This window comes from Lepidochelys kempii, chromosome 14 (genome assembly GCF_965140285.1).
Source record: "Lepidochelys kempii isolate rLepKem1 chromosome 14, rLepKem1.hap1, whole genome shotgun sequence".
Taxonomy (NCBI): domain Eukaryota; kingdom Metazoa; phylum Chordata; order Testudines; family Cheloniidae; genus Lepidochelys; species Lepidochelys kempii.
This window is the reverse complement of record NC_136393.1, coordinates 23,762,852-23,789,720: the sequence shown is the minus strand read 5'-3', so window position 1 is coordinate 23,789,720 and position 26,869 is coordinate 23,762,852. Positions and strand designations below refer to the sequence as shown.

Here is a 26,869-nt window from a genome sequence, read left to right as displayed (position 1 = left end):
GTTAATAGGAATTTTAAATTCCGAATGAAATTGACAAGCTAATCAGGTCATGGGAGGTGGAGAGAACTGTGCTGGGAGTGTGACAGCTAAGCACAGAAAAGAGCTGATTAAACACGAAAATCTGCAGCTAGGAGTTGCAAATTGCTTGGGAAACTTGGCTGCATTTGGACTAGGGAATGGGGGTGGGACACCGTAAAGGAGTCTTAGTCCAGGAGCAGCTTGCTGCCAGGGCCAGTGGTTTGTTGGATTGGGGTGTAACTAGTAGGCAGGAATTGTACTGGGGCAAAAAAGGGTCAGAAAGGATTGTTGTTTTCAGTGTTTGGTGCATTGATGATATACTGTGACTACATACGCAGACATTCTGAACTGACAGTACGAATTAACCACACCCATCATATCATTGGCTCAGTCGTAATTAAGCAGTGTATTCCTGGAGCTAACACATGTCGGGTCTGTCATCCATATGAGCCTCTGCCATGGTTTGAGGCTTGGCTATAACAAAGGCCTTTTCTTTGCTGCTAAAAAAGGTGGTCTTTTTGCCTTGGGGTGACATGCATGAGCTATCCTAAGATAAAAACACAGGGAACACAAGGCGCTTTAGTTTTACCGTGAGGTCAACTTGACGAAGTCTTGCACACCATTTCCACCTGAGTTGACCTTGGTGAGCTTACCTCTTGGTAGCTGCACTAGGATTGCTGTGTCGCTAGAGCTGTATTGGTATACTACGCTGGCAAAGCAAAACTAATCACTTTAGCTGGCATAGCTTATTCTACCACTCCTGGGTGAAATAAGCTATGCAGGACTGGCAAAAGGACACCCCTGACCAATATACCCGCAGAAATATGTAGCGTAGACCTGGCATCAGTGTAGTTTTAACAAGGCCTGTGTGTATCCTATAGACTATGTGACATATACCGTACCAGAGGTTCTGGGAGGTCAGTGCATAAACTTCCCCTATTTCCATTCCCCAGCATCACTAAACTCCATTGGTTGTGTATGGAGTCTTTTGTCTGCTTAGATGTTGGAAACAATTGCCGGCTCAATTTAATCTCTGTGACTCCACAGTAAACAGTTCAATATTGGCTGCATGGCAAACTGCGTTCTCCTCTCTCTGATCGTTTTGCAGCATCCCTTTCCCAAGTTCCAAGTGCAGGATTAACTGCCCAGTCAGGAAGTGGAAACAAACCACTTTTTATTAGGGAAGCAGAGGGAGAGCAGCATTGTTACCACCAACTGGAGCTCTGGGTTGGCTCAACAAATTGACACTAACCCCCTTGGCTTCTTCAGAGACAGTTTTCCAGAGAGATGGACAGAAACTAGCAGGGAGGAGCATATCTTTTCATAGTCTCTGTGCTGGGATGTGTGTGCTCCCCCACACCCCAGCCTGGCTGCTTTGAATGGGTCTGGCCCTCAAGGATTTCAGGGATGTGGATCTAGGTTGTTCTCGAAGGTCTGTATGTTTGTGGGGCTTTTGTTTCCTATGCCTGCAGGTTTGATGCCTGAGTGAGCCTTTTATCTTTCTCTTTGAAGGTGCTTTGGCATGTGCCATTTGGCAGCTGGTAGAGGTAGATTCTATGCTGTGCTTCAGTTAGTTTGAGACTCTGGTATGGTGAAACATGTGAATGCCTGGAAAGTCTCTTATCACACATCAAGCCACAATTGCTAATAGAGCATGCATTGGTAATTGTAACTTGATTTGTGATAAGAGACTTCTTGCATCAGCTTGCTCCTAGCTGGTTTCAGATACGTAATGTCTGGGTTTATATTCTTGTACTGCCAAGGCTGCAAGTTACATGTGCCACAACTGGATATCAGATTTGACAATTGTTTGGTTTGTCATAGACTGGCACCTCCCTCACTGGGAGGTTCCAGGGAGATGTATCAGGCTAAGAGACCATGGCTTCCACTGTGCTTCATTTGGATAGCTTAAAGGCTTTTATATTGTGATCTTTTCCACAGGCTGGACTTAGTTGAGCCAGGCAGTCTGCAGCACCTAAACTTAAAGAGCAGGATTGGTTAGCATTGGTGGAGAAAGGGCCATTATGCTGACACAGCAACTTTGGGACCGTGGTGTCCTTTCTGCTGGAGCCCATATGCTGCTGTTGTAAGAGGCATAAGACATCTGGTGTGGTTTATCAGAGAATATTAAGTGCAAAAATAGTATTTCAATAATAGGTGCACTTACTAAAGCGACAGTGGAAGTGGGCAGCCTTCCAATCTGTGTATGAAAATGCTTCCAGCTCCCATTTCATGACAAGAAAAGCAATAATAAATCAACCAAAGAAATATAATCTGTATCTCAAACATTTTAATAAGTAACTTTTAAAAAAAAATCAATGTGAATGTGTTAGCTCTTGCCAGCTGTTTGCTTCCTGGTCATGTCCTGAGAACTAAGATAGGGAAGCAATCAAGAATCCAAGAGTCTAAAGTTAGTTATTGTACAGTCTGTAGTTAGTATTCCTGCCTGTGACCACAGCAGGTATTGCCAATAAAAGAAGGTAAAGAATGGGTAGGACCAGAGCCTTGTGTGCTTTCTTACCTTTTTACCGGTGTCTGGGTGGAAGCGGCAGATGGCCCGATTCATGACCCAGAGAGCACTAGCTTTCTGAACTGGAGAGCATCTTTAGTGCAGGAAGGGAATGACTCTCTAGCAACATCCTGGGATCTCTGGGAAATCTAAGTTTCAGGAAGATCAGGAATCTGGCAGCCAGAATGGGTGATGACATGGTGTTTGTTTATCCCAAAGGCCCTGGATTTGCTTCTTGCCATGTGTTATCTTGGTCAAATATGCATCTGATCCACCAGGTTACCAGCCGATAGTAGGGACACCTTAAAGAGTGGGGGAGCAAGTCAAGTGTCCTTTGGCAGATTTTAGAGACGGGAAGTCTGTCATCACCCTGGATGGTAGCATCGGTTAACTAGTCAGGCTGCTCTCCAGCACGTCTGGTGAGACCTGGATAACAGAAGGCTGTGTCTCTTAGGCTATGGTGGCAGAGCTTAGCCATGCCGACTATTTACCTATGGGATTCAGGTGGGTTTGTACTTGGCATGGCTAAGCCATGCTTCCACTGTAGCTACGTGTGTGACTGCAGCTACGCTGCTATTTATACTTGCACAAGCTCAGTGGGAACTACTGCGAGTATGTATACGCAAGCTGGAAATCATGTGCTTAGTGAGCAGTGAGACGTAGCCTTGCTTTGCCTCCTCCGTATTTCATTTTCTGGGTCTTGGAATTATTTGGGGGATAGAAATGGTCGGCGGGAGGGAAGCCAGTGAGGTTCTAGTATGGAGGTAGCCTAGAAGCAGGTGCTTAACACATACAGAAGTGACCTGTTTCGTGGGCATTAAATACACTAGTTAGTTTTATTTTCCACATGAAATGATAATCTGTCTTTAGATGGGAGGATGAGGAGTGGTTCAAATAAGGGAGGCTGCAGGAATGACAGATGTTGCATGCAGCCTCACCTTGGCTGAGTCATGCCTGCGTCTGACAGATACTTGAGGGGTCTGACTTTCTCACATACTGTGGCCACATTTGTATAGCTTATCCTAGGTCACTGAATTGAATTGACATGTGAGGGTGGAGTCTGTGCTCACAGAAAGTTGGCATTGCATTCTAAATCCCGTGTTGCGTTCCATGCTCAGTGTTGTTTCAGGTTGATATTCAGTCCGAGCACTAACAGCAGCACAGGGTCACATGGAGGAGGGCTAGGGAAGCGTTTTAAAGGTACTCTGTTATGCAGTGAGCTGCCCTAAGTTCCAATGGGTTCTAATTCCTAAGTTCTTAGTTGAAGAGCAGCTTCACAGGGATTCATTTTATTAGCGCTGTCACACACCTACCATTAGGAGACAGTATTCCCAGGCTCTTTCCAGCATCAAACCTGTTCACTCAGGCTGTGCAGTGGGTTCACCATTTGATTCTGAAATATTCTAATATTACTAAATCTCTCAGAGGCAGGGGGCCAATTGGTCCCATGCAAAGAGAAGTGTCTTCAGATACCTTCTACACACAGACCATGAGCTGGTAGGTTTTAACATGGTCACAACTGTGAAAACTAGCACACTTGTCTCAGTCTGAGATTCCCTCCTACTCGCTGTTTAGCCCTGTTCACTTATATAATAAGGGCTTGGAAGGAACTAGCACATTTTCAAATTGGTTCTTGATTTAGAAATATTTTCAATTCTGGAGTTTTGGCCAGTTATTTGGGTTCTCCCAGGGGCAGCTAATGAATGCTGAACTGTGGTGCTGCCCTGTGTATTCATACAGTGAATCCTGCTTTGATGTCCCAGCTCAAAAATATCCTCTGTGGGGAAAAGTCCTGGGAGAAGCCAATGCATTGTCTCAGCTGTACTCTAAAAACCTCAGTGTTACGTGTTAAAGGCTTGATACTGCAAACGCTCCATGTGCAAAACTCCAGTTGAAGTCCATGACTAAGGGCTTGCCATAGTGGACTCTGAACACCCCTACATAACTACTAGGACCAGGAATTAACCATAGATAGAGCAGAGCACTGATTCTTTGTTAACTTAAGTTATCATGATTGCACTGGCTTATATATGCCTTACAACAAACTAGCCTCTTCTTCTTCTTTGTGTATCATGGTAGTGCCTATAAGACACTGTACAAATACATAGTAAGATCGTCCCCGCTTTGAAGAGCGTACACTCGCTAAATAGACAAGAAAAAGGGTGGGAGAGACAAAAGGATTGGTCCAAGGTCACACAGCAGCAGGTCAGTGGCAGCTGGGAATAGAAACCTGTTCTTCTACCTTCCAGTCTCTCTGCGGAACTATCATGCTATTTTTAGGTGATGGTTTTTTGTTTTGTTTAAAACCATCTAATAGTTAAGTGTCAAATAAAGGAAGGCACAAGCTATGCCTAACTTATGAAAATAGATTCTCTGTTCAAATGTAGAATCAATAAAAGCCACCAGTGCTGAACCAGATCTAACTCGCTGGGATATAAGTGAAGTTCCCTGAGCTTTTTGGTTTCTTTTTGTGCCATCTGGAATTGGAAAAATGGATAGTTTACAAAATGACAGTTTTTAGGCATTTCAAAAGCCTTATAAGCGACCCTAAAAATGCAGAGCTTTTAAAAACTTTCCCTATCACTCTGTGACCTCCCAAATGTCGGGAAGTTGCTGAGACGGTGGTGTGCCAACCACAGCAGCCTCTGAAACAAACCATAATAATTATAATACTTGGCAGTGGTGAGCAGTTCATTTCTGTGTGAAATTCAGGAATGAAACCAAGAAAGAGCTCTTCAGTGGGCTCAGAATAGCCTTCCTACCACTGAGCCCCAATACGGTCTGGGGATGAAGAACACCCTGTATCAGACCCACCGCCAAATGTCATGGCGCTAGGTTCGTTTCTTCTCCGAGCCTTCCCACCCAAGGGTCCTGCAGGGGATTATAGGCTGACTCAGCCTCCCATCATGCCTTGAAGCAAGTTTATCTCAGATGCTGTGGTCTCTCTAGATAATAAGGTAGCTTGGCCAGATGCTGCTTATGTCTCTGAAGGCTGGGGTATCCTGGGGCAGGGGAAAGAGTGAGTTTGTGTTTAAATACACGTTGTACAGTAAAATGGTGAAGTTTCGTGAGAGGAAAGAATCCACCCTCCCCACAATCTACAAAGCCATAAAAGCTTCAAGGTCTCTGCTAGCCTCTCTCATGTGTTCCATTCCCGACCCTTGCAATTGGCAGGGATGACTCAGGTGTTTGATCCCAAGGGTGTAGCTCATTTGAATGGGCAGGGAGGAGTCTTTGGATGGACGTACTTCTATAAGACGATGTAAGATGCCTCGTCCAAGCTCTCCACCGTGTCCAAACTGGAATCTCCTGGCATGCCTCTTGCTGGCTGTTTAGTAGATTAACTACTTCGGAGCTGCAGAGGCTGAGTATTGTGCATCCTGTATCTCGGGGGGAAGGTGTTTGCTCTTGATCTCAAGCATGTCATGTGTGCCAAGCTGCAGCGATGGGTTCCCTAGAGCTACAGGTCTGAACACGTGCTCGGTTCTGTCAACAAACATGGTTCACTGATTCAGTCAGGTTTTGAGCAGAGTTGGACTGAATTCCTGTAGGTTGCACTTACGTGCCCTTAATGATGTTGAGTCAAGGGGACTGTGGGTGTATGAGGCCATTGCATGGAAGCTTAAGCTTTTGTACCTTCACAATGATAAATTGCCTTGGTAAGAGGTATAACAGGTATAACCAGTGCAAGGAAATGTACTGTAGAACTGGGTCATATTCCCTGTACGTTTATTTTCGCAGACTTAAAAATAGCTGTGAAAATAGATTTACAGCCAGTGGTTTCTGCTGAGAACTCCTGTGCTGCTACTGCCTAGGAACAGGCGGCTGCTCCAGAGCTGTCTAGCACTCACAAAGTGTGTTCACGCTGCTCTGCCTAGCCAAAGGCAGCTCCCCTCCCCCCGGCGAAAGAAATGAATCTACAACTAGCGCTGTCCTGTGAAAATTAACAGGCAAAAATCTGCTGCTCTGGTGCTGATCAGACTGTGCGGAAGGGAATTCTAGTGAAGCTCCATGAGATCCACATGTAAACTCATCCTCAGTCCATTGAAATATGGACAGCAAAAGGCTACTTGGACTGGAAGCTCTTTGGGGGTTGGACCGTGTTTTTGTTCTGTGTCGGTCCAGCACCTAACACAGTGGGGCCCTGGTCCATGACGGGCTCCTGAGTGCTATCGCAAAGCAGATAAATAGTGATAAACTCACGATTCTAAAACAAGGTGCATCTGAAGTGACTCTAGGGGGAGAGGAGTTTTTGAGGCGCTTAATGCCCTTTGGATGAATATGGTCTCTTGACCTGAATTGTAGCAGCTGTAGGCTGATACAGCGGCAGCTTTCCTTTGCATTATTCATGGATTAAGTACTGCTGTCTAAGGTGCTCATGTTTTCCCCCTCTGTTGAATGCAGTGCAGTTGTGGTGTTCCACATTTACTGAGCCTGGCCAGACCTCTAAAATGTGGGTCACAGAGATGCAGGAGATGTCAATTTGGCGAGTCTAGGCCTGGAGGGGTGGAAATGGGCACTGATGCTTGTTAGAGCCCAAAATGAGGAGCTGTGTATGGCTGATTGAGCTGACAGGAGCAGTGTGCTATGAGGGTTGTTTAAATCAGGGCTTCTCACAACAATTTTTTCTGGTGGCCTCTGACAATTTTTCCTAAAATACTTAATTAACTTTAGGAAAAACCAATAACTATCCACATAGACATGTTGAAATCATTGTAATTTATTGATGTAGGATTTTTTCCCCCAGACTCAATAATAAATAGTCATGTACAGTTGTCTCTATTCTTTACTGGACCTAAACAGAATAGAAACACAAATAAGGTGCTTCGTACGGTCTTGTCTTTTTTTGCTTTTTTTTGGTTGCTTTTTTTTTCTTCAAGATGTGCTAGTTACTAAGTCTGCTGTGAAAAGTGACATTAACAAACATACAAATATCACTTTTCACAGCAGACTTACTCAGCCCCGGCAAGCCTGGGATGGGGAGGTGAATATGGAAGCATTGGGGGCCGGGGGCACTGGAGGAGGGGGGTGAGCTTGGGGCCAGAGCCCGCCACCATATGGTGAGGGAATGGAGCCTGAAACCTCGTGGCTGGAGCCTGATACCACCAGCCCTGGGAAGGTGGGGAACCCACTGCCTGCCTGCTCCTCCAGCTTTTGTGTCTCCAGAGGTGGGCAGGGCCCAACCACTGGTGGTGGCTCTGGGGGAGGGGGCTGCTGCTTTAGCCCTCCCCCTCACCCCCCATCATAGACCAGGAGGCTGTGGCTCAAGAAAAGTCCTTGGTGGCTGCATGCGGCAAGGGTGGCTGCATTTGAGAAACACTAGTTTAAAGTGTCTGCCCTGAAGGTGGGGGAGAAACCAGCCCATTCCTACCCTCCTTCATGGGATTTAACAATGAAACCTGGGTCACAGGGCTTGAGCAATGGACCAGATGCTAGTATAAAAGATGAGGCCTTTCTCAGAGGGAGTTCAGAGACAGTATCTTGGTAAGAAGCCCAATGCAGCATGCTGGTTAAGGGTTGGGGAACAATTTCCAATGGGGCCTGCTGTGTGGGTTCTTTTACTACATTTTTCACATCAGCCGAGCAAGAGGGTTCTGTTAAGTGTGGAGCCCAAGCCTCCCCCCATCCTGTGAAGCAAATGTCCCTCTGTTACTCATAGCTTTTCCCAGCAACAGAATAAAAATTACAAGATGTGTCACTTTTGCTGCTTCTGCTATTAGCTGAACAACTGTGAAACTCACTAGAATCTAGCCACTAAAGCCTGGTCTACACTAAAAATTTATCTCCACCTAGTCGTGTGTCTTGAGTTTGAAAAATTCACAACCCTGGGGGAGACAGGTAAGCTGACCTCAGCCCTTTGTAGACACCACTGGGTTGATGGAAGAATTCTTCTCTTGACTTAGCTATTCCCTCTCGAGGGGTGGATTTACTACAGTGATAGAAAAATCCCTTCCATCGCTGTAGTAAGTGTCTGCACTACAAATGCTACAGCGGCACAGCTGGTAATGTTGACAAACCCAGAGCTGCTCAGAACTGTACTCATCCTCGCTGTTGTAGTGAAGGGGGAGAGAGACGGATTGTGCTCTTGAGTAGCTCTGTGGTACAAGGTGCACAGATATGACAGTAACTAGCGCCATGTAAGAGGGAGGTAGATGCTGCTGCTCAGAATCAGACTTTAGTGAAATTGAAGAGTCTGGTAAATTTCTCTGTGCTACTGCCAGATAGTTTCCATTAAGAAGTGCATTTTTCATGCCCTGCTGAGTCAATTTCCAGCGTAACCTTAGATAGCTAACTTCCCTCCACCAATAGAGCCTGATCCAGATGCCCTGGCAAGGGGAGCTTTGCCCTCTGAATGTCTTTAGACTAAAAACTACTACAGAAAATTCTTTCCTGGGTATTTGGCTGGTGAATCTTGCCGATATGCTCAGGGTTTAGCTGATCGCCATATTTGGGGTCGGGAAGGAATTTTCCTCCAGGGCAGATTGGAAGAGGCCCTGGAGGTTTTTCGCCTTCCTCTGTAGCATGGGGCATGGGTCACTTGCTGGAGGGTTCTCTGCTCCTTGAAGTCTTTAAACCACGATTTGAGGACTTCAATATCTCAGACATAGGTGAGAGGTGAAAGGTACCTGTCCTTTTAAAAACACTTATTTTAAGTGGATTAATATTAAAATTGGATGACTACAAATTTTAAAATCAAGCCTTATGGAAAGAGGTCCTAGATAAGTGTGTGAAGCTACTAACACTTCAGAGCTAGGTTCAAAATATGACTAGAGTTTCCTCAATTTTTGGTCTCCATGTGTTCAGATCACAAACCACCACAAAACTATCCTGTGAGCTGGAAGAGTGGGCAGGTTGCTGCCTGGTGCTGGTCTGTCTGTATCTGTGCCTGTCCGTTGTTGGGGATTACTGGTGTCCCTTTCATGAATGCTGAATTCACTTGTAGTTCTCAGCAAGGCATAAAAACTCAAGAAAGGTCACAGTGATGGGGTCTCTCCAGTATTTTGTGGCAATCCCAGGGATGTCCTCTTTGTCTTTGTCCTTATCTTATTCATATGTTTGCCTTTTGCAGGTTTCATTGATCATGGACTGTGAAGAACTCCCAGATTTTTCGAGTCCAAAAGAAGAAACTGCTTATTGGAAAGAGCTTTCCTTGAAGTATAAACAAAGGTATCATTTTGGATTCATAGACCTGTGCTTACTGTTAGCTCTACGAGAATGTGGCTAATCAACCTGCCTCTCAGTGGGAGTTTTGCTTTGATAAGTGTCAGGTGTGTCCAAATGAATTTCTTCATTTTCATCTTTAGAAATGCCAGGTCAGTCAGTAAGAGCCCACTGCTGGAAGCAGAGCATCTTCTGCATGGGCATTACCAACTTGAGAGCTCCAGGTTGTGGATTGCAGCCTCCTAGGGCAGATTGTATGAGTTCCTTTTGGCTACCATTGGCATTAGCAGGGCTGGCTTTGCAGATTGGTATCTAAATACCTGGAGCAATACTCTGCTTGGTTCTGTGTTTCGGGGACCTCTGCCTGCTTTCCTCTGGAGTGTTGTCCTTCTGTTCTGTGTTACTGTTGTGGATTGCGCATGTGCAGCAAACAAAACTTCCTGCAGTCCCAATATGCACATCAGAGCCCAGGATGCTAATGAATTCATGTTGCTTCCCGACCACTGAACGTGTCAGATTGGTGAAAGAAACACAGAACTGGCGTATTTCAGAGGGAGCATCTGAAGGGACCTGGCATCTCCTGAGCTGTTCTTGAATGTCAGAAAAAATTCAGGGCCTTTAGGGGTTAAGGAAAGATTTGGTTTCTGTACCCTTATAATTCACTTTCCTATAAACTTTGCTGCTTGATGAGAGCTGAGCTGTTAAGCACAGGGCAGATACAGACATGTCAGTGACGTGTGTACAGTGGGCAGTGGCTCCTTTTAGCAATTTAATACCTTGCAGTGGTGTAAGGTAAGTATTATGCTGGCTCCCTGACTAAGTGGTTAATAATCTTAGGTTCTAGAAAAGGGTTGGGGTTTAATGTTACTTTGGTGTGACCATATGGTATAACAATATTGTTCTCTGTTGTTAGACTGCATTCAGTCATATGTTTTTCAATCAAAACCAGGTTAAAAATTCACTGGCTAATACCAGACCTGTCCATGAAATGATTTAACAAATGCTAGCTGTGAAAGTTAATGAATAGAGAATTTTTGTCAAACTCCTAGACATCCTGTTGTTGACCTTTGTGCATGGAATTGTATTTAAACATGTTTTTAATACAGCAGTTTGTGTGTTGCACAAAAATGAATTTCCTTTCATAGCTGAACTTCATGTAACTCTTACCTTACTGCAGTTCCCTTCTTCTCTTGAAAGAGATGCTGTTTATATGAGTCCCTTCATATGCTGGAGATTCTTCCTGGGTTTATCTTTAGACAAGATCCGTGGGTTTTGTTACAACTTGATAAACTAAACCCTTGACTGATATGAATCCTCTGCTTACAGTTTCCAGGAAGCACGTGAAGAGCTGGCTGAATTCCAGGAGGGGAGCAGAGAATTGGAAGCTGAATTGGAGGCCCAGCTAGTGCAGGCTGAACAGAGGAATAGAGACTTGCAAGCAGATAACCAAAGACTGAAATATGAAGTGGAAACATTAAAGGTACCGCAGTGTCTGTAGTGGAATGGCCTGTTCTTGCAGGTAGTCAAAAGTGTGGTCCTAAATTATCATTCAAAATCTGTCTGGTCTGTACAGGTTTTTTGGTAATTCAGTATCTGTATCCAGAATATAAAGGGAGGGGAGCAGACATATGTTTGAGATCCGGTTTTGAGTATGGCATGTGCCCAATGGGTAAGACCAGGTATTTACCAGCCACCTTATATGTCAGGTAAATTTGTGGAGGAATTTGCTATGTTCCTTGGCCATGTCATAAGAGGGACATGTCTCGGATCCTTTGCTTTTGAGCTTGATCTTGAGTTTTGCTTGAGTAAGGGCAGCAGATTTGGGTTTTCGGAGACTTTGGTGGATTTGTTGTTACTACAGCAAGTTAACGTAGCCATGTGATGGACATACTACTAATCTGCTTTGTTAGGCCAGTGAATCATTTTGTTCATCATTTCAGCAGTAGGATTGTGCAGCTAATTCCTGTGAATCAATGGTTTTTGCCCAGAATGTCTCTGGTTTTGTGAGATTTTTAAGGCAGTTAAAGACCTCTGACTCATGCATGTCCTTTAGCAGAGTTTCTGATAGTGTTCTGTAGAGTGTTCAGATAGACAATAGAATATTCTAATTAATGCATCTGGGCCGATCTGTTCTCACCCTGCCCTGGGATCTTGGAGAGCACCATGGTTTGGTCCTGCTCTTGGAAACTTGACCCGGGGCAGGAGGTGGGAACATAGCTGGAAATCATTGTGTTCTGAGCCAGGGCAAATGTGCTCTGTGGGATCCCTGGTTATCTTATCCCTTCCCTGTTGTAGTTATGAAATCTGCATGTACTTGAGGAGGCCAGTAGCTTCTTCAGGAAAGTCTCTAGCTGCCTCCTCGGAGTTGTGGACATTCTTAACCAACCAGACTGTCAGCACCCACTTTCCAGTTTTTCCAGGTGAAGGTCTTGGAGTGAACTTCCCTGTGCAGTCAAGAAGCAGATTCCAGTGCCTCTTATTTTTGCTCACCGTTGGGATTTCAGGCCGGTTCTTGTCGTAGCATAATTGTCTGGAGTCTGGGAGACACGGAGTCAGAATCCTCTCTAGCAGTTGTATTGCTTTCTGGCCACCTGTAGGTGTGCTGGGCCACATTTATGGTTTTGAGGGTGACATTTAAAAGCCTCCTGGACCTGCCATTACAGACTATTGAGAACGGAAGTTGATGGGTGTGTTTGGGAGAATAACTAGCTATTTGGTGACTGGATCCTTGCTGTGCACAGTGTTGGCTTTCTTTATTTCAGGGTGCCCAGTGCTGATGCTTTGTAAATATCCATGTTAATACTGGCATTTCTATGTGCTACCACCAACAAACCCACTTGAGCTGACTAATTCTGTTGTGTTACTTTTTTCCCTCTTATTTGGCTCTGGCTTGCCTCAGAAGGTTGTATATTAGCAACATTAATCTTGCTTCCCCTCTTATTTCCAGGAGAAACTTGAACACCAATATGCACAAAGTTACAAGCAAGTGTCGGTGTTGGAAGATGACCTAAGTCAGACACGGGCCATTAAAGATCAGCTACACAAATACGTGAGGGAGCTGGAACAGGCCAACGACGACTTGGAGCGCGCTAAGAGGTGAACGCTACAAACCGATTGCCTTGCTAGATCTTCCTCTAGTCATTTAGCTTCACAGCTCTTGGCTATCTCTAATGGATGCAACTTTGCATAAGGAGAGAGACTGTTTTTTGTTGCATTCATGCAGTTAAAACCGTATTGAGGCTCCAGCCCAGTCAGATGTCCAAGTTCGCCTAACTCACTTGTTAGCCCTACAGTACAGCAAGAAGTCCTAGAATCAGAGAGTTTAAGGTCAGAAGGATCACCAGATCATCTAGTCGGACCTCCTGCATATCACAAGCTACTAAACCCCACCTCGTTACCCCAGTATTGGGCCCAGTAACCTGGATTGCTGGAGGTTTCTGAAGTATTCTACTTTGTGTAAATCAGTGAGAAACAAGAGCAGTAATTTGCACTCTGTTTTATGGATTCCTGAAAGATGAGAGCAGAGCATAAAAGCAAGCCCAGCCAGCATGCCAGATCTGACATCAGCAGCCAGGTGACTCTTACAGCATGCCAGTGATCCTGCCAGGACAAAGCCTCCTTCAGATAAGAAGCTAATACCTTATGCAGTCCCTTGTAAATAAAACAAGCCTAGTGAGTCTCTTCTTCCCTTACCTAATAAGCACTGTGGCTGGCCACAGGGAATGACTGTATACTGGATAAGAAGTGCATAAAACTAGCAAGAGTGCTGCTAGCAATGCCCTGTTTGGAAAGTAACAAACAGATCCTGCCTCTGTTTAACTGAATGGGAATGTTGCCATTGAGTTCAACAGGAGCAGGACTGGGTCTCTGGCTATGTGGCATGGCAGACCCAGGGCTGAGGCCCTGATTTAGCAAGATACTTGAGCACGTGACTAACTTTTTAAACATGTGAGTTGTCCCATTGAAGTCAGTGGAATGGCTTGCATGTTGTGTTAGTCATATGCTTAAGTACTTTACTGACTTGGGGCTTGAGTTAATATCCCAGTCCCACACTTTCTTGGCTCGCTGAATTGTCAGCTGCTCGGCGCATGGAGGTGGTAGCACCTTGCAAGCCCCCTGAGTTGATGTAGAGTGCTGCATTGACTGGCGCTGGTTGCTGAGCAGAAGGGAGAGAGAGTGGATATCAGTGCTTGGTGAGCTCTTACACAGCTGTGTTTTACAGTGTTTGAAGTCCAGCTGCTAGAGTTCTGTCCTGTCCAGTCCACATACCTCACCTCTGTGGCGCTTAATGGTCTTTTCCAGGAAGCATGGCAGAGCTGTAAAGCTTTGGACATTGCTTACCTTTTCCTTTTGTTGTTATGCTTTCCAATGTGCTTTATGTCAGCAGATCTGAAGAGCCTAATATTTTGAATTTTGTTTCTAGGGCAACAATAGTTTCATTGGAAGACTTTGAACAAAGGCTGAACCAGGCTATTGAGAGAAATGCATTTTTAGAAAGTGAGCTGGATGACAAGGAATCGTTACTAGTTTCTGTACAGAGGTTAAAGGATGAAGCGAGAGGTACAGCTTGATTGATTAATTCTTTGGTTTAGTACAGGCTTCTTAATAGAGATGTATTCTAACAACTACAGCTCATGTTTGTACAGCACCTAGCACAATGGGGCCAAAGCTGTTTGTGCAATGTAAATCTTCAATAATAATAATAATAATTTCTACACAGTTAAGGGGAGTAAAGAAATTTCATCTGGTGAGTGGGGAAAAATACCATCAAATCCATTCAGGATTTTTTAAATATGTGAGTACTGCAGGAGAATTCAAATTCCAAATGAAAACTGAGTTAAGCACAGATCTGTGTGACAAATGCTTCCATTAAACAGGCTCTGTGCAGGTTGTTGGGGAGATTTGAGGATGGGATTAGACATGGAAATAAATGTTAACTAACCTTGTGAAATTCTCCGTTGTCCTCTGTAATCCTCTTGGGAGTTGCCTGGCTTATGGAAGATATCCCAGAAAGGATTGCAATGAGACTTGTGGTATTACTGATGTTACATTCTGGGACATCTTCTGTAAACCAGGAATTCCCAAAAGGATTTCACCGAGATGAAGTGAGGAATACCCAAAGTCTGGCTGAAATTAAGGCTGGCTGATAAATGGCACCCCATCACCTGGTTAGTAGGGTCACTCAGTTCACAAATCTGTGCTCGACATCACTCAAGTCTTATTGATACAAACATGGAGTTGTCTCTGACAGCAAAGAAGATAAAAAGGAAGACCAAATGTTGTTGTCTAATGAAACATACAAATCATAACTTATAGTAAGGGCAGTAACAATGAAACTCATGGCGAATCTTCAGGAGCAGCTGAATGATCAACATTAATTACCCAGTTGCAAAACGGGATGAACAAAGTGTTCAACATCTTTAAAATAGAAGAAGGAAAACAAGCAAACAAACAAAACCATATTATTTTCTGGCCAGCAGTCAGATACGTTAGCTGTTTAAAAAATTGCTGCTCTCACACCCAAATACAAAACTTCTGACTTTTCAAACCTGTGTATCTGGGCAGGTTTTCATTTTTACTTGGCAGTTTGCCTTTGAAAACACCTCTAAAAGTGCATGGTATTTTAAAAACTCTAATGTACAACACCTTTTGCTTTGGCTTTTTCTGACAGTCCGCTTGAGAATCCAGTGGCCTGTGAAAAATCTAATTATTTTGCCTAAAATAAAAATGGAAAACGAAGTTCATACTTTATTTTAAAATAACACCCTCCCATTTATTATTATTAATTTGCATTATCATAGTGCGAAAGCCTCTTGCTGACTTTGGTGCCCCATTGTGCTAGGCACTATACATATGTATAACAAGAGACTAAAATCTAAATAGATAAGACAGAAAAAGGGTGGTAGAGGAAAAAGATGCACAGAAAGGGGAGGTGTCACACAACAGGTCACTGGAAGAGTTGGGAATAGACCCAGGTTTTCTGACTCCCTGTCCACTGGATTACACTGCCTGTCCAATCCACTATCAATTTATGCCCAGACAGTCTCAACTTCTTAGCAGGCCTTTTGCTTGGTGTCTGGGGGTTTAGTGGGCAAACGAAGGGGTTTTGCCCTCTTGGCAAGATCATTCAGGGAGTTAGATGCCCAACTACTTTCTCCACTCACCTCCCTTTAAATTAACACCTTGATAATAGGAGTGTGGGGCATAGGAGCGCATACAGGGACATTCAGCCCTGGTTGTTGAAAGAACAGTAAGGCTGTGAGAAAAGTCATGGAAAGAGTGAGACAAACATGCTGTTTGTCATGCAATATCTAGGCCACAGTGGAGGCCACTTACGTAGCACTGCATTTTCTGCCTGGGAATTTCTGGCGGTCCAGTGCAGAATGGCCTTTGTGAGTTTCCTGGCTTGCATTTATCTGCACTGTCACTGTTAGGTCAGTGGAGCTGTTGGCCAGAAGCACCTTTGTGTTGGAAGCGCTGACTCTCTGCAGCTCTGACACAGAGCTGTCCGTGCCTTTGTGACCTCCCAAGAGGTTATTGTAATGCACTCTACATGGGACCTCCCGATGACTACACGCGAGCTGCAGCTGGGGCAGAACACGGGAGCCTGTTTGCTCAGCTGTGCTGGCTCTGAGGCACATATTCCATTGATGCGGTGAAGGCTACCTGTTCCCTGCCAGTTGCAATGGGAGGGTTGATTTTGAGCTATAACACTCTATGCAGTTTGGGTCTTAGCTGCGAGAGGGGCCACCTCTCCCCTGCAATGTCACTGCAGTTGATCAGCTGGTTTGCTCTTGCTTAGGGTGTCCTTAGGGTTTCTAGAGTTAAATGGCTGGAGGGCATTTTCAGCAGCGGCCCTGTCGCTGAGGAATCTGCTTCCCCTCTCCGCCTTGTCTGAAGGGCCAGGATCTGTTGACCTTCAGGGCATAGCTGTTTGCTCAGGCTCTTAGAGGAGAAGCTGATGGTGAAGTACATTATTTGTTTGGTGAGGGTTGAGTCTGCATTTAGCTTGGCCTTGGGGAGCTCATGTTGGGTTGGGTTAAGAATGCCATGTAGGTGCCCCCAGGGATGATCGCGGTGCTGCATTTTTAACTATCAAGCCATAAATATGAAATGTGCGTTTTTTCTTTTTCCAACTTCCAGACTTACGGCAAGAGTTAGCTGTCCGAGAAAGGCAACAGGAGGTCACCAGGAAGTCTGCTCCTAGTTCTCCGACTCTAGACTGTGAAAAGATGGATTCTGCTGTCCAGGCATCTCTCTCTTTGCCAGCCACGCCTGTTGGAAAAGGATCAGAGAATAGCTTTCCTTCCCCAAAAGGTATGCAGTGCAACAGGGGTGGTTCTGTGGGAACATGAAACTCTGCTGACAAACAGCACTCCCACCAGCTCAGCTCCACTCTGGCACTCTTGGGTAAACCTAGGAATGTATAGGCACCAAGTACTCTGCAGCAAGTTGTGCCTAAAAGCTGCATCTCCTGCAGCCTGCTAGAAATTCTGGGGCAGCTTCAGGTAAATTCAGGAGTAGAGTTTTCTGTTGAATTAATATGGAAGTGAGTCAGCTCAGCCTTTGGATTTAATTTGATATTGCGTTCAATTTACTTTACCCTGCCTTTGAGTATTCAGTATGCTGCAGATTTTTGCACTGACAATGCAAAAGGGGGCGGTCGAGGTTGGGTATCCTGGGGAGACAGTCTGAGATTGTAGGTTAAGCAATCACTGGATCTTTCTGCTGAAATGACCACCAGAGTAATAGGTCACAATGCTGATAATTTAAAGTAGGTCTCAGAGTGACTGTGCTGATGAGATGCTGCGGTCAGTGCACGGCTCTGAGCTCCTGTTTCCGTTGCAGATTCTGGGAGGCAGCACGGCCCTGGTTTACACTCATTTTGTGTGTGGAAGGCTGTTCACAATGATAAGGGCTAATAATATAACTTAAAAACATAAAAAAGAAGTTTATTGCAGCTCTGTGGCAAGGGATGCATTGTGCAGCCAGTGGCACAGCTGGGGAACGCACAAACCCTTGTTATAGGCAGAGTGTGGCGAAAGCAGACAGCTGGTATAAATTAAGGTGGTTATCCCACAGTGTGTGTATTATTGGGGGCTAGCAGCATGGGGAGCCGTGCTGGGGTGGAATTTTAGATTTCCCCTTTCATGCAGAGGTTAGTTTATTGAATTGGCCATTTTAAACTTCTGAGAAGCAGACCATATAATGAAGTGCATTTATGTTTGCAGCTATACCAAATGGGTTTGGTACCAGCCCCCTAACTCCTTCTGCTAGAATATCGGCACTGAACATTGTGGGAGATCTCTTACGGAAAGTCGGGGTAAGTGCTTTGTCCTGTAGGACCCACGTTTTTGCTGTGATAGAACCAAGCGTTAGGACTGTTTGCTGCCAGTTGCAGTCATGTCAGACGTGCCTAAAAGGGATTGTGGGGCCACACCTCTGCACAGCCCCACTTTAGCCTCCGAGGGATCTTTCCCATCATGCTCCAGGAGGGTTGCGCGTATGACAAGGTGACTTCAGTTAGAGAGTCCCAGGTGTAAACAAGGGACTGGGATTCCAAGTACTACATTGGGGTGCTGGGGTTGGCGTTTGGGCAAGAACGTATAGCGTGGGCCTCCAACTGTGGGACTGGGCATCCTATACGGATTGCTTACATTTGAATATTGTGCCTACAGGATCACACCATCTCTCTCTCAAGGGCTGCGGGTCTCATGCCTAGGCACAGTGCAGATTGACCTTCCTGAGCGTGGTGGGCGTAGTGTGCATTCCAGCTGTCTGAGCCTCTGCCCCTCTCTCCCCCACCCCCGCAGCTATTTTAAAAAATCAAAATAATCAGGGAGCCCTTCGATAAGAAAGTGACAAAGCACAGAGCAGTTTCTGATCAGACTCATTTCTCAGAGTTGTATGCGGCCTATGTGAGGCTGGTGAACAGGCAATAGAATAAGCCAAGAGAGAGCCAAATATTCCCCACGGTGCAGTTGGGAGGGAAGTGAAATGTTTGAGCTGTTAAATGGATTACAGCTATAAGTGGAGGAGAAATGCTTTAAACATCTGCTGCTTGGAGCGCCAGGCTCACCAATATAATGAGGACATGGCTGTACTTGCTTTGAGTCATGAAAAACTTGTTCGTATGTTTGTGCCTCAATGCACAGTGTCAAGGTTTCATGCTACAGTGAGGACACGGTTGTGTCTAAGGTTAGAATCTTGCCCTTGGGCCTGATTTTCATTAATCTCTTGTGCCTAGAAGCTAATCTGCTGTGAATAACGTTAGCCACAACCAGGGAAATCATTTTAGCAAAGGTAAAATTAAAAATCCAGTTGTTGCCTGTGAGCTTCTGGCTAGTTAGGGCAGGCAGGAGTAAGAATCAGTGTGGGTTGTAGAGGAGTTTATTTGCAATCAAGGAGCTTCCTGATTTCTCTGAGAGGGCAGAAGTCCAAGAGTAAGCAGGCATCTTTCCCAGCCCACTCTTAGAAACCCAGCCCACCCACTGTGTAAAGTCCCAACTCACCCCTGTCTTTATGAACAGTAAGATAAAGATTGGCTCAGAACATCTTCTTGGCCTTGGCTGCTTCTAGGGGTTCCTCCTTCGGGACTGCTCAGCCCACACTCTAGATCTCCTCTGTCCCACTGAGAGCCCCTCTCACCTCCCTTACATCTGGGTGGATAATGAGTCACTTGCCTCAGTGAACCAGCAGAGTCCATGTAACCCTTAAACCTCCAGCACGAGAAGTAGGGTCTTGTCCTGTTCTGAATGCACCCCATAGTGAGGTTAGCTGGGGCTTTCAGCACCTGAGCTCTTCTTGGTGTTACCGCTCTCCTCTCTGTTTATTGGTTCTGGTTAAAAACCCAGCTTCCCCCAGTATGGCACTCTCCAGTAAGGCTGGCCTGCTGTGCAGTGCTGGCTGTTGTCTTTGCTTCTAGGCTGTCACAAGGTCGCTACATCTGTTCATCTGCTCCTGTGCTCTTGCCATCCCTGCCTTTGAGCTACATAAGCAGGACTTGAAAATCTGACCAGACCCGTTAGCCAGAGGCTGATAGGGAAGAGCAGTGACTCGGGCAGTGTGCTGGTGAGAAGCCCAGCTTACCTTCCCATGGAGGCACACAGCTCCTGGGGAGGGGTTGGTGCTGGGATTTCTATCGGGAAGCTGCTCTGGACTCCTGCTTAGGAGAGCCCTCTGTCCCATCAGCTGCTGCTTGAACCACACCCAGGCCCACTCAAGCGGCAGGATAGGGTGCATTTTCTGCTGTGGGTGGGTGGATATCTCCACTCCTTCTGACAACCCTCATCCTTTCCATTCTGAATTGTCCTCTACAGTGAATAGCTCCAGTATGTGCCTCCACTCTTGCTCTGTTTTCCCCAGCAGCAGCAGCGTGAAATTGATGTGGTTCTCGTCAGTTTCACAACTGCCCACAAGGTTCTGAAGAGCAGTGGTGAAAGCCAGGGGAGCCTGGTCAGCTGCTTGGGGAAGCTGGGAACAGCATCAGGGCAGGGTGCTGCCTGCAGGCTCAGGGAGGTGCTGCTGCAGCAGTTTACATTCGGAGACAGATTTTCAAGAGCTGAGCATCTAGCAGCTCCTGTTGAGATTGGGCCCGCTTTATTTAGGTGCCTAAATAGGAGCTGATCTCCTCTGAAAAATCATCCCCCTCAAATGTGGATGCTGAGCACATTTGAGAGCTTGGCCCAGTGCTCTCATTCTGAAGGTTTTCTTTGCAACTATAGCTGATAAAAGCATTAGCTTTGTTGGAGTGAAACTTAGCTTGTGCTGAAGTTCATCACATTGCCGCCGCCGCCCCGCCCCCATCCCCTGCTCACTAGTGGCCAGTGGCCATTTCAAGTCATGTAGTGGAGAAGAGCTCTTTGTTCTAACAGCTGTACCCTCTATTCCTTCCACAGGCCTTAGAATCCAAATTAGCTGCTTGCAGAAATTTTGCAAAGGACCAGGCTTCACGGAAATCCTACATTTCAGGCAACGTTAGCAGCAGCATGATGAGCAGCAACGGCACAAAGTTCTCTCATTCAGGGCATACGTCTTTCTTTGACAAAGGGTGAGTTGGAATTGACTGGTTTTTGGCTTAGAGGAGATGGCTTTCAGGGTCACTTTTTAAACAGAGAGATCTTTTCTCCACTCACTTTTAGCCCAGTAGAAAATTTGTCTTATAGATAAAACGTAATGCGGGTTAGAGCCCTGCGGGAACAGTGGCAGCCAAGATTACAGTGCTGACCTCTACTAAGCAAGGAGAAAAAACAGATCTACTGCTTAAAACCCTTCTCTTGGCTGGTGGATGTTACTGCTGTTGCTTGTTTCTCCCACTGCCTAGTTTCCTGGCCTGCTGCGTCCCATGGTAATTCCAAGCCCAGGCAGCAAAACAACCCTAGTGAGTTGTAATGTGAGCTTAAAAAGAATGTCAAGTAACTAGTGCTGAAATTTCCATAGTTACCACTTTGCTCCTGGGGGTGTGGGGGGGGAATGTGTTCTCTACAAGCCTGGAGATTTTCCTCAGTCAGAGTGGCCTAGTGCAGGCTGCAGATTCCCACCTGGGGTGGGGCACAGCTTGCTTTGATTTCCTCTTCCTCGGGGAAAACGAAAATGGCATTAGCCCCTTCGAGCTAGCTGAGTCTGGGCTCCAGCCCTCAAATTGTTGCTGTCTTGGGCCCTTGGGGCCCAAATCCTTCTATTCCTTGTTCATGCAAGCTCCCTTTGACCCTCATGCAGACAGGCCTGAAGTCAGAGCTTCCACTTTGTGACGTTGAGGAGCAAATACTGGAGGAGCACCAGGGAGGTTTTCCCCACTGGGGTGCCAGGCAGAAGTGAGAGCAACTGTGCGGCAGAGAGCATTTCTCCTGTTTTGTAAAGAGCTGTGCACCTGTGGTGCACGCCTGCAGAGCTAGAATAATCATCCCTGGTCACAGAATTAATACTCTCTTCGGTACTACAGGGTTCCATAACCCTGTGGCACATGCTCTTTAATGCTAATATGACAGACCAAGGGGTTTGTGTTCCTCTTTAACTTGCAGTAGTAAATTCCTCTTAGGGTGTTAAAATTCTAGCATGCCACTGGAAACGCTGACATTTTCAGTCTTTGCAACCTCTGTGCTTAGCTGCACGGTGTTGCTGTATGGCCGGCAGAGTAGGCCACATCCTAGAAACTACCTTGTGAAAATCTTTAGCAGAAACTGATGCAAAAAATAAAATAAAAAAGAATTCAAGGTTGTGCAAATCAAAGAGCCTTCCACTTGGTTTGCATGTTGCGGGCCTATTGATTAGCAGCACACCACCACAGTGGTACTCACACTTGCAATTCATAGCCTAGATTCCAGGTGCAAACTGATAAGAAAGCTGGTGGGGAAGGATTATGCTTAAGATCCCAGCATTGCTACACTGTGTTGTGATGTGACAAATAAGCTGGTTGCTGTGTGGGGAGGGGTGTCACTGTTAATTATCCAGATTATCATTGCACTGCCTAAGTGGGTTGGTTGTCTTCAGTTAGGAGCAGGTTGTCTCTGGGGAAAGTTTAAGAATCCAGCATGTAAATAATGGACACCTAAAGAGGTTAGAAGCATCACAGAGTGAATGTAATTGACAGATGAACGTGCATGCAAGATGTTGGCAGTTTCTACACAGCCCTGACCTCCTCCTCTTCCTTCCCCCCTCTGCATCACATACCTCGCTTCCCATGAGATTTGTACCCTGGCATCCCACTCTTCACACCTGCTCCCTCCCTCCCCTGCACTCCTCCCTTGAAATGGGTGCGTGTTGGAAGCTAGGGGTAGCTTATGTGCTCCATCCACAGCTCCGCTATTGCTATGTCGATCCTATGTATTTTGTCAACGCATTTAAGCTGCAAAGTACTGTGAAATGAATGAGGTCAGCCCTGTTGTGCCTACACACTGCAGCACGAGATTAGTCTCTAGTCACGTCACTGAGCCCCTGCCAGTGGTGTTCAGCACCCGCTAGGGCTTTGTCCATGGCTTGCTGTGGTAGCTAGGCACAAAGGGCTGAGCTGAGGCATGCCCTCTCTTCTCCCCTCTTCTCCTCCTTTCTCTCCAGCCCCTGTACTCTTCTCCCTGCCCCCAACTGTCGCTGGAGCCTGAAACAGCCTCGTGTGCCCGTAGACCCGATCCAATCTGCTGCTGCTGCCTTATGAACAGCCTATTGTTGGGTGGTGGGATTGTGACAGAGGTAACTCAGCCAATCATTATAGTACCGTTTCCTTTGCAAATTGCCGTTCTGTTGGTTACAGTGTTTGACAAGTCCTTCATCTCGCCTTGGCAAGCAGAGCTGTGCAGGCATCTACAGAACGGAGTGGGGAGGGACCCCTGGCCTGGCCAGCTCCGAGCTTTAGGAACAATGCACTCAGGGGTATCATGCAGGAGATGCGCAGGAGCAGCTGGGCTCATGGTCTAAGATCAGGAGAGCTAAGAAGGCTCCTAATGCATCAAGATTTTAAAAGCTCCAGCAGAGTATTAGCCCACGTGCCGGTGTAAGATTAGTTCCCTGCAGAATGTCGTTCCTTCACAAATGCAGCGTTCCTGTCCAGAACCCAGGGGTCACAGAACAGCCTGGGTAACTCCAGCTGAGTGCTTCTCTTTTCTTCCTTTTAATGCCTCTTACCCAGAAAGTATAGCTGGGGATCCTGTTAGTTCAAGAAACCTGTGTTCAAATCCACTTTAGGAAACAATTGACCACAACAGTGATCTACTTTACTGTAGAGGCCCGAGAATAGCAGGATTGAGGTGCACTGGCAGGAATGTGTGGGCAAAGCTTTGCCTAGTGCCTGTCTGGGATACACCTGGCATTAACTCATTGTTAACCCCCACTGCTAAACTCACTGCATTAGCTGACATTTTATATCCCCAGTTTAGCCCAAAACAATGGAAAAAACATCTCTTTAGCCATAAACTGTGATTTAAATTGGAAAAAGCCCTCCCAGCCCAACCTTAGCTAGATCACTGCCACTGCCCACTGCTGTCTACAGAGATACTGAACCCTGGTGGGGATAGTGCATGGGGATGAGAATAGTGTTGGTGTTCATGAATGCTCCATAGTCCATCTTTATCAGAATGTCCCCCAGGAAAAGAGATCCAAGTCTCTGGAGTCTGCTTCGTTCCAGGGAACTCTCATGACAGGTGAGTGGTGTAAAGCACAGGTCACTTGTGTTCAGATTACTCTGCTGTTTAGCTGAGGGGAACAGGTGGGACATAGGTTGTCATTGAAATAGGTCCACTAAGCTGTCTCTTTTAGAGTAGGTTAGCTGTGTTTGTTCACAGATGTTTAGCTGAGTTCTGGTTGGGTTTACCTCCGTTGCGTTTCCCACGTTTCTACCCTCCAGGTGCTGTCGGAGAATTTCCCTTGTACTGTTTACATAAACTGTTTCCGTTTTCCTCCCTCAGGCGTGAAAAGGTCGTATTCCCCACATTGTTCATGGGTAATTGGATTCATTTGGAGTGATGAGATGCATGCATTGCATGCTTGGAGCTGGAGAATAACCAGTAGTCAGTTCTACTCACTGCTCTTCTTAGATTTATGATCTAATAGTCCATTAGTGAAACCTTAAGGCCACAGTTTTTGTCTGATCACAATCTCTCTCCCATCATTACATCAGACAGAGTATCCTGGTGTCACGTGACCATTTTCAGACTCAAGAATGGGAATGGGGAATTGAATGCAGCTTGTGCTCTCAATACAGTTAGAGATGCATGCCTGTGACTGAACCGCACACACGGGTTTTGCCTTATACTGGCCTGCATTATATCACTGCAGATAAAACTTCCCGCTCCTCTAATGTCCTTCAGCTGAGGACCACTAAACACTTTCTCAAATGTCAGCTCATTAAACTTTACAACACCTTGTGAAGCAGATAGGTGTTATGCCTGTTTTATGGATGGGGAAACTGAGGCACAGAGGTGAGATGACTTGCCCAAGTCATGAGTAAGTGGCAGAGCCAAGAATAGAGCCCTGCTGCTCCCTGGCTCTGTAACCCTCCTAGGCTCCTTCCTAGGTGTGTATGATCCTGACGGGGTGGAGGGGCTTGTCTTCCCATGACCCTGAGTGCTATGCTACCCAGAGGGTCTTCCAAGCCAGGCAGGTCAAACCAGGGGCCAGACTAAAGAGCAATCCACTGGTCCTCTAGGTTGGGGAGTTGGGGTTGTGGATAAGGTTAACACCCTTATCCTGTAAAAAAAATACAGTTGTGAAGAAAGTCTCAAAGAAGCCCTGAAAACACACAAATGATCACAGGGCTAAAGGGACCTGGTCTCCAGCTGTTGTTACTAGTCCCTGTTGTTGCACCCACAGTGTCTGCCAGTGTTACGCTGTTCAGCATTTGCTGCACAGCAGACACCGAATCTGCACCTTTTGCACAAATACCTGGAACAAAGTCTTGGCCATTGGTGTCAGCTAAACAGAGGGGCTTTACAACAGCGCACATTCCTTGGTCAGCCAAAGCCACTGAGTAGTAGCCGGGGAGTCTCTTATGCTCCTTAGGGCTGTTGCAGTTGTAGGCTCCGAGATGGGATCAGGATGTCCGGGGAATAGTGTCTATCCCTGGGCAAACTCAATCACTCTCAGCAGGGCTAGCATGTCTACAGACGCCATCTGTAATTATGTGGAGGCTTCAGTCAGATTGTCTGTTTTTGAAGGCTCTTGAGCATCCCCTTGGGAAGGATGTCAGGGAAAGTGGTTGATTCCTTTTGATTGGGTCTTAATCTGGTGCAACATGCGGACCCTAAACTGGCTGCATGGATGGGCTTGGGTGTTAAGAGGTGGGTCAGGAGCTTGGAGATCTGGGCTGTATTCCTGGCTGGGCCACAGACTCATTTGTGCCCTTGGTCAAGTCACTTAACCCTTATGCCTGTTTGTCCATCTGTAGCACGGAGATGCTGGTCTAGCTCACAAGGGTTGTGGGGATTCACTTGCTATATTTGTAGAGCACTGGGAGATTGATCCCCTAAATTAAGGTGCCGTGTAAATGCAAAATATTGCTTAAAATGCAGATTAACCAGTGAGGAAATGTGTTACATGATAGGATAGGAGAGAAGTTTCCAAATCAATTGAAGAAATTAATAGCCTAAAATCCTAAATCTGTCCCTATTACCTCAGTCTGGCCAAGATCGCTAAGGCCTAGCTTTCCAAAAGGGATGAGGGATTTTGGTTACCTGACAGGAGCTTGACTTTCAGCCTCTGCCCTCGGACAGTACATCTGCACAGCAAAGCTCCTAACCTGGGTAGACAGACTTGTGCTGGCAGAGTCTGCACGAGTGTGCTAGAAATAGCCAGGTGGGTGCTAAGGCTCGGGCTGGTCACCTGAGCTCAGACCCAGGTGGGTGGGTGGCCACCCCAAGCCCCTCCACTGGGACTACAACATCGCCACAGTGATTTTTAGTGTAGTGGTGAGAGCCCCGCTAACACACATGTGTCCAGCCAGGCTGGGATGGTCACTCCCAGCTGCAGCATTGTCAGCTTCTGAAATTCACAGGCTCCTGTGATGTCTCCCATGGGGCCCTTGGGCTGGTTGGGGAAGAACTAGAAATGCAGCGTGACTCCTGGAAGGTTTCTGTGGACATCACTTGCTCACACGAGTCCTGCGCTGAGTAGCTAGATCTCTCACGGACCTGCACTCACTGAGTGCAAACTGCTCTGGGAGCATCTCAGAAGCTAGAAGCTAGTCTGAAAAGAAGGACCTAAAGGGCAAATGTGAGACCCGATGGGTGCTCTTGTCAGGAAGAGAGAATGGATTGGAGGGGTTAGGCACAGTATGTAAGCACCAGTCCATTCAGTTTCACTGTTGTTGTTATGATTGTTTGTGATCAGTGCAATGTTTTAACTTAAGATGAACAGGAAGGGGGAATGTGTTCAAGACAGTACAGATGGATATGGTCTCGGTGCTCTTAGCTTAAACACCAACTTCTGGTATCTTCACAGTGGTTGCTAGTTTTTGGAGCCGTTCTTTGTGGCAGTCTTGTATTCCACCAGTTCTCTGCGAATCAGAGCAACAGCGTTACGTTTATTTCTAGAATGAGATCAAGCTAGGGCAAGCAGGGTCTGAACAATGCCATGAGAACCAGTTCCTTGCTAATCCTTGGAGAGCTGCTCTATATATGAATGCTGCTATGTTGCCATATAAATATTTTAGTTATCAAAGATCTGAAACCTTGAAGAGCTCCTGAACAAGAGCTG

At 46.1% G+C, this 26,869-nt stretch overlaps 1 protein-coding gene across 6 annotated transcripts in view; it reads left to right on the top strand.

The window, feature by feature from the left end:
* NDEL1 (nudE neurodevelopment protein 1 like 1) overlaps nucleotides 1-26,869 on the top strand; it is a 44,678-nt gene that overhangs the window by 9,705 nt on the left and 8,104 nt on the right. For 5 of the 6 annotated variants that reach the window (XM_073310860.2, XM_073310864.1, XM_073310863.1 and 2 more), the window contains exons 2-9: nucleotides 9,597-9,694; nucleotides 11,015-11,168; nucleotides 12,636-12,784; nucleotides 14,112-14,248; nucleotides 16,832-17,005; nucleotides 17,920-18,011; nucleotides 20,587-20,738; nucleotides 22,742-22,873. In XM_073310860.2, the coding sequence (XP_073166961.1) occupies nucleotides 9,609-9,694; nucleotides 11,015-11,168; nucleotides 12,636-12,784; nucleotides 14,112-14,248; nucleotides 16,832-17,005; nucleotides 17,920-18,011; nucleotides 20,587-20,738; nucleotides 22,742-22,838 (1,041 nt within the window). In that variant the 5' untranslated portion in view covers nucleotides 9,597-9,608 and the 3' untranslated portion in view covers nucleotides 22,839-22,873. The remainder of the gene's footprint in view (nucleotides 1-9,596; nucleotides 9,695-11,014; nucleotides 11,169-12,635; nucleotides 12,785-14,111; nucleotides 14,249-16,831; nucleotides 17,006-17,919; nucleotides 18,012-20,586; nucleotides 20,739-22,741; nucleotides 22,874-26,869) is intronic. The other variant, XM_073310865.2, reaches the window with a different exon arrangement.